The sequence below is a fragment of the Mustela nivalis genome (assembly GCF_964662115.1).
Source record: "Mustela nivalis genome assembly, chromosome: 4".
Classification (NCBI taxonomy): domain Eukaryota; kingdom Metazoa; phylum Chordata; class Mammalia; order Carnivora; family Mustelidae; genus Mustela; species Mustela nivalis.
In genome coordinates, this window is record NC_139023.1 from 11,411,569 (window position 1) to 11,418,111 (window position 6,543).

The 6,543-nt window shown below is 37.9% G+C and overlaps 1 protein-coding gene across 2 annotated transcripts; it reads right to left on the reverse strand.

Moving 5' to 3' along the window:
• Window positions 1-215: 215 nt before the first annotated feature.
• Window positions 216-5,013, reverse strand: LOC309862472 (uncharacterized protein). 2 transcript variants are annotated; one of them, XM_082726340.1, is made up of 4 exons: window positions 4,851-5,013; window positions 4,095-4,243; window positions 3,270-3,339; window positions 216-2,290 (listed from the first exon to the last, which is right to left on the reverse strand). In XM_082726340.1, exons 3-4 carry the CDS (start codon window positions 3,321-3,323, stop codon window positions 497-499), a joined length of 1,848 nt encoding a protein of 615 aa, XP_082582466.1. In that variant the 5' UTR covers window positions 3,324-3,339; window positions 4,095-4,243; window positions 4,851-5,013; the 3' UTR covers window positions 216-496. The 2 variants fall into 2 exon arrangements, with proteins under 2 accessions (XP_082582466.1, XP_082582467.1); XM_082726341.1 differs by lacking the exon at window positions 4,851-5,013 and having other exon boundaries at window positions 3,270-3,337.
• Window positions 5,014-6,543: the final 1,530 nt, after the last annotated feature.

The window sequence follows — 6,543 nt, forward strand, 5'->3', positions numbered from 1 at the left end:
AATTAAGAGGATTTAGGGGTTCTTGGGGTGCCTGGCTGGCTCGGTGGGTAAAGCATGTGACTCTTGATCTAGGGGTTGTGAGTTTGGGCCCCATGTTGGGTGTAGAGATTACTTTCAAAAATATTTTTAAACAATGCAGTGACATTTCTTACAGTGTTTCAAATATGTGAAATGATATGTGGGTGATAGACAAAGAAGAAAAAAGTACAATGTAGTATGCTTAAAGAATTACATTGTATTTTCACTGCTCAAATCTTCAGTGTTTCACACCTTTTTAAAATTTAAATACAATTAGCCAACATACAGTATATCATTAGTTTTTGATGTAGTGGTCAGTGATTCATTAGTTGCGTGTAACACCCAGTGCTCATCACAACACGTGCCCTCCTTAATGCTTTGATTATTGATTGGGGTATTAAGTCAGTCTTTAGGGGTTATATGCAGTAGTTACCCTGTATGGGTTCTGGGTAGTGTTAGTTGTAGATTCTGAGGCCTTTTATTTAGGAGAAGTGGCTGCTGGAGTTGAAGGAGTAACAGGGCCTGTGGCATTCGATTCTGGAATGGCAGTGGGATCTTCATATTCATATTCATATTCATATTCAGAGGCTGAATCATAATCTTCAGTGCCATAGGGATACTCTTCAGTGGTGGAGACATCTTCAGGCACAGTGTCAGCGGCTGTACTGGTAGCAGTGGTGGCATCCGGGGGAGCAGAAGTGATATCGGTCACAAGCAGAGCAGTGCCAAGGGTGGAGGTGTTCGCTCCTGGAGCAGCCGTGGTGGTTTTCAGAGCCTCCACAGTGGCCGCAGTGTCAGTTCCAGTGCCACTGGCACTGTGGGCGCTCACTGCAGTGGCTGTGGGGCTGGTCACAGGAGCAGTCACAGCGGTCTCTTCCACGGTGGTACCACTATTGGTGGTGGTGCTGTCAATTGCAGAAGTGGTTGCTGTCGCCATAACGCCAGTCCCAGTGGTAGCTGCATCCTCTTCAAGGATGGTGGTTTCTCGTCCAGTGGTGGTGGGATCAGCAAGTTGGGTGATGAGCTGAGATGCAGAGATGGCAGTAGAAGGTGAGAGGGTGGTAGTAAGAGCTTCTGCACTCGGTGCAATTTGAGTCGTAAGATCTTTTGCACTCGGTGCAATTTGAGTCGTGCTAGTAGTAATACCGGTAGGACCTCCAGTGGCTGTTGTGGTGATATCCGCAAAGACAGTAGTTGGTGCTATGTGTGATGCAGGAGTTGCCACTACAGAATTCTCAGATGGCTGCTTTTTGGGTTGATTTGGACAAGGCTTATGAGGTTTAGATAGAGGAGTTTGAAGCTGAGATGGAGGAGGTTTTAGACAAGATACGGGTGGATGAGATTTGTGCCCAGGGTGCTTGGGAGCACGTAGGACTGCTGGATCCGCTGGAGCCCGGTTAACAGATTGCAAGGGTCTCTTCTTCCTTGGTTTGTTTTTGGAAGCTAGACGCTGGCTTCTGGCAGAACTGCATCCTTGAGACTTGGCTGTGAACTTAGCAATTCTTTTTGAAGTGGACTTGGAGCCTGGTAAATTGTTTAATGGAGACCTCTTAGAAGAAGCTCTCTTTGTTTCACTTTTGGAAACTTTAGATGTTGGCGGTTTAGACTTAGGAACCAGATGGCTCCTCACTGCACCTTGGGAAGATGACGGCTGTTTAAGCACAAGTGCGGCAGCTGGAGCCTTTGGTTTTTTTGTCTTTACTGCTGATTTTCGTGTAGTTTTGGCAACTGAATACTTTTTTCCTGTGGGGCTGGAAAATGATGTCTGCTTGGTAATTTTTGACTGTTTCTGCTTAAGCTTAGTAGTTTTCTTCTTTTTTATAGCAGTTTTGGTGGGAGATGGTTGTTTGGACTTAGACTTGTTAACTGATAACCGCTTGTGTGCAGGCTTGTGGATTAAGTTCCGTGTTTTTGAAGTTGATTTTGATTGTGGCTGTTTTTGTCCAATCTTATTAGCTAAGAATTGCTTTTTGGTAGAGGGAGACCTTTTTGCGGCATCTTGGGAGGATAATGAATGCTTGGATGTAGACTTGGAAGGTGAAGATTTTTCAAATTTAGATGCTAGGGATTGGTTTGGTAAAACTGATGAAGATGATTTTGGTTGAGTCTTAGTAAGTGAAGCCCGCCTTGATGGATGCTTTGATGTTTGGGCTTGGGCCTGTCTTAATGCAGCCTCGGCAGGTGAGGACTTGGGTTTTCTGGTTTTGGAAGATGAATTCAGCCTCAGTAGCTTTTGTCTTGACTGGTCATGAGTTTTAAGACTCTCGCTTGTCTGCAAATAAAAAAGTATATGAATTTTTAAAAATGTGTGGCTTTGGTCACAATCAAGTCACATTGATTGAATTTAAAAATATTCACTAGTAAAAATAAAAAAGCAACCATTTTTAATTTTTTTCAGATTTTATTTTTTAAGTCTACTTTTTGGAGCAGTTTTAGTTTTATAGCAAAATTGGGTAGAAGGTATTGAGAGTTTCTATATACTCCTGCCTCAATATATGTAGCCTCCCCTACTTCCAGGATCTCACATTAGAGTGGTATCTTTGTTACAGTTCATGAACTTACATATGCACATCACTATTTAAAGCCCATAGTTTACATTAGATTTCACTCTTACTGTTACCTTCTGTGGGTTTTGACAATGTGTAATGAGATATGTTTTATAGAATGCTTTATTACCCTAAAAATTTTTTGTACTTTACCTATTTATTCATTCTTCCTAACTCCTGGTAACCACTGATCTTTTTACTATTTTCATAGTTTTGCTTTTTCCAGAATGTATTATGGTTGGACCTATACAGTATAAAGAAAGATCGGTTTCTTTCACTTAGTAATTTACATTTAAATTTTCTTCATGTCTTTTCATGTTCTGATAGCTCATTTTGTTATTAAGTACCAAATAATATTATTATTTGGATGTACCACAGTTTATTCACTCATCACTGAAGGATATCTTGGTTGCTTTCAATTTTGGCAATTATGACTAGAACTGCTATAAACATCCGTGTTCACATTTTTGTGGGGACACAAGTTTCTGATTATTTTATAATCCCACTACATGAATATATAGAAAGGGATAAAATAATTAGGGTTCATGGTAAATTTTTTAAAGCAATAAAACATGTCTTATCCTGGTTACAAACACAATGATATTTTACTCTAAGATTTCTTTTTGGCATAAGATTGATATGAACCTCTTTATCTTTTTCTAAATGAGAAAAAAAATTACTTGTTGAAGATCACTAAAAACTTACCAAGAAGAATATAGTAAAGTGCAGGATGATTGTAGACAAGATGAGGATCTTCATCTTTTCTTCATAGACTCTAGCAAAGAAGGAAAGGAAAGGAAAGACAGGAAAAAGAAATTAAGAATAAAGACAGTTCATATTTAATTGTGTAAATAGTATAAATTACTTTAGTAAATCATGATATTAAGACTTCTTGAGGAGCAATACTATCACTAAACAATTGACTGTTTACCCAAAACCTTTCTGCATCCTTTATAAAGTTCTAATAACATGAGAATAATTCAAGTAATTGGGGTTAACAGCATAGTGCTTCTTTAAATATAAGGAAAAGTTCATTATTCAATTAAAAATTATTTTAAAAAAGTTTTAGTTAAAAACGTTGTAATTCATACTTTTAGGATGTTTAAGCCAGTACTTCCACAGAGACCTGGAAGGGTTGAAAGGAGCATTAAAGTTGGCACCCACCTTTTCAGCAGAGTGTCTTAGGCAGAATGAAGCATTCCTACTAAAGCAGTTTTTACTTAACAGAGACAAACTTCCTTTGTGATTTTTATTCAAATTACATTTTATCAAAGGTTGCTGTTTGGCCACAGAACTGGAGTAATTCATAGGTATAAGCTTTGATTAAACTGCAGATAAAGTGAAACTCTGTCTTTTGATGGTATATGAACAGTTTCTATAGTAATTAGTATAATAATGTTAGAAACAGTTCAGTTTGTCTTTAGAAGACCCTTTCAATGATTAATTTAACTATACATTTGTGTCCAAACTGTGTAAAGCCCAGAGTCTAATGAAAAATCAATGTCCCAAACTCTTATCCGTGTTAGATACCTTAGAAAATTCCCCTCTTTCTTCTCGTCAGATTTTATCTTCTCTTAACCAAGCTGACTTCTCCAGTAGACGTAGTCTCCAAATGAAAACTAGTAAGTGCCCTTTGAATAAATAAACCTTCCATCCTGGATGTCCCTCCTACTTATTTCCTGTTGGGGAGAGAGGCTGAGAAAACTTTAATATCATTACTGTTGGCAAGGGTTAACACTGATTAAAAGAAAGTCAAATCTGTTGACAACATCCGTTCTTTCGTGGATTCTTTTTGTGGAAATATGTTTCACTGATAAATTTTAGAAAAAATAATTTTATTCCTTATAAAATTTTTATTATTTTTACTATTACTTGAAATTGTTACGTTTAGGGGCTCCTGGATGGCTCAGAGGTTTAAACCTCTTTCTTCAGCTCAGGTCTTGGTCTCAGAGTCCTGGGATCAAGCCCCACATCAGGCTCTCTGCTCAGCAGGGAGCCTACTTCCCCCCCTCTGCCTGCCTCTCTGCCTACTTGTGATCTCTCTCTCTCTCTCTCTGTCAAATAAATAAATAAAAATTTTGAAAAAAATCGTTAGTTTAAAATTTATCATTTCTATAGCATGAAATATTTAAAGGCTTTATTCATTAAAGTTCTGTCTTAACATCCCAATGATGGTTGTAGGTGTTTTGTAGTGAATGATTCAAAAGAAAGATTTTTAAATTTGGAAAATAACTATGTTAATGCCAAATACTAATTTTAAAGGAATGTATAAGAGCTTAATCTTGCCTTAAGGAGTTTCTGGGATTTTTCAGTGTATTCCAATAAAATATACACATAAAAGAATACATTAGATCTTTTAAATCTGTTTTTGTTCACCAGCCTGACTTTATAATTATGATTTCAATAATATGGGCACTTGTCCACTACTCAAGTGTATTATATTAGGAGGGGAGCATGCCACCATCTCCTTCTTTTAAGTAGTCTGCTAAAGTTAAGATAATATGTAGTGTTGATACAGCAATTTAGCTATCATTCTGTTGACATTCAGCTTTCTTTCCTTGAAAACTGAGAGTAAGTTATAAAAACATTCTCTCTGTATACTTTTATATTGCTGTGATTGGTGATAATGATTTACAGTAATTCTCTTTTGAGTTTAAACTTGGCTTAATAATATATCGCTCACTGGCTTTGGTGTCTGATTCATGATCACTAATAAACTGCTAAGGTCAACATTTATTTTTCTTTTAGATTTTAGCAAGTAAAGTCTAGGTTATTTAATCCTCTTTAATGGGTATTTCAACTTCAGTCATCAACAGTCCACTTATTCCTTTATTTACTTATTTGTTTAACAAATGTTTGCTTAGTTCCTGCATTGTATCAGGTCCTACTTTGGAGAACGTAGTTGGTGGGCAGCATATGGTTCCTATGTTCCTAGGGCTTATAGACCAGCAGGAAAAGTAGACATGCAGGTGTAACAGAGTTTGATGAGTACTAAGGGGGAAAGAAATGGCAGGGACAGGATGCTGTGATAGTACCTTAGTGGGTCATTTGATCTTGGAAGTTCAGGAAAGGTTTTCTTAAGAAGGTGATATCCAGTGGGTGGCTGGGTGGCTCAGTTGGTTAGTCATCCAACACTTAATTTCAGCTCAGGTCCTGATCTCTCAGGATTGTGAGATAGAGCAGTGTGTCAGCCTTTGCACTGGGTGTGGAGCCTTCTTAAGAGTCTCTCGCCCTCTGCCTTTGTCCCTTCACCCTTCCTCCCCCTCACCCCTCTTGTTTTCTCTCTCTCTTTAAAAATAAATAAATAAAGCAAAGCTATGTGGATTCAAATCCCAGCCCCACCTGGGGAAAATTACTTTATTTCTCTTGTGTAACAACAGCAGCAGCAGCAACAACAATGACATGTAATCCAGGGGCCCATATTAAGTGAGTAAATATGTGTAAACGAATAGAAGATTGACTGGTCTACAGTATATATTGTATAACTATTGATTGCACATTATGATTAAATATCATTGTTCTATACCCCACAATAATTCTTATAGTACCTTGTACCTAGTAGGTGATAAATGTTTTTTTTTAAGTTAATAAATAAATTTTACCTCTTCCACATTGTTACTTTGTTTTTCAAGAAATGAATGGTTATTAATGGCCATAGCAAATGAGGCTCAGCCGTACCGTGCTCCTGTCTATGCCTCTCTTCCAGACTCTAGAATTTGAGTGAGAGCGCTGGCGAAAGGCTACAGATCATTCCTAATAGCACGTGTGTTGAGAGTTTCAGGAGAAGATTAGATGGGTGACAGGTCAGCAGTTTGTAAGGGTTGAGTGATTTGTTATTTTCTCTGACAGGAAGGGCTAAATATGGAGCCAGCACCTAAACCACCCATTTCTTTACCTTGCAATATGTGTTTAAGGGAAAACCCTATTTTTGGACTTTGAGTATTCACCGATGTTTGTAGACTAGACGACCTCAATTCCA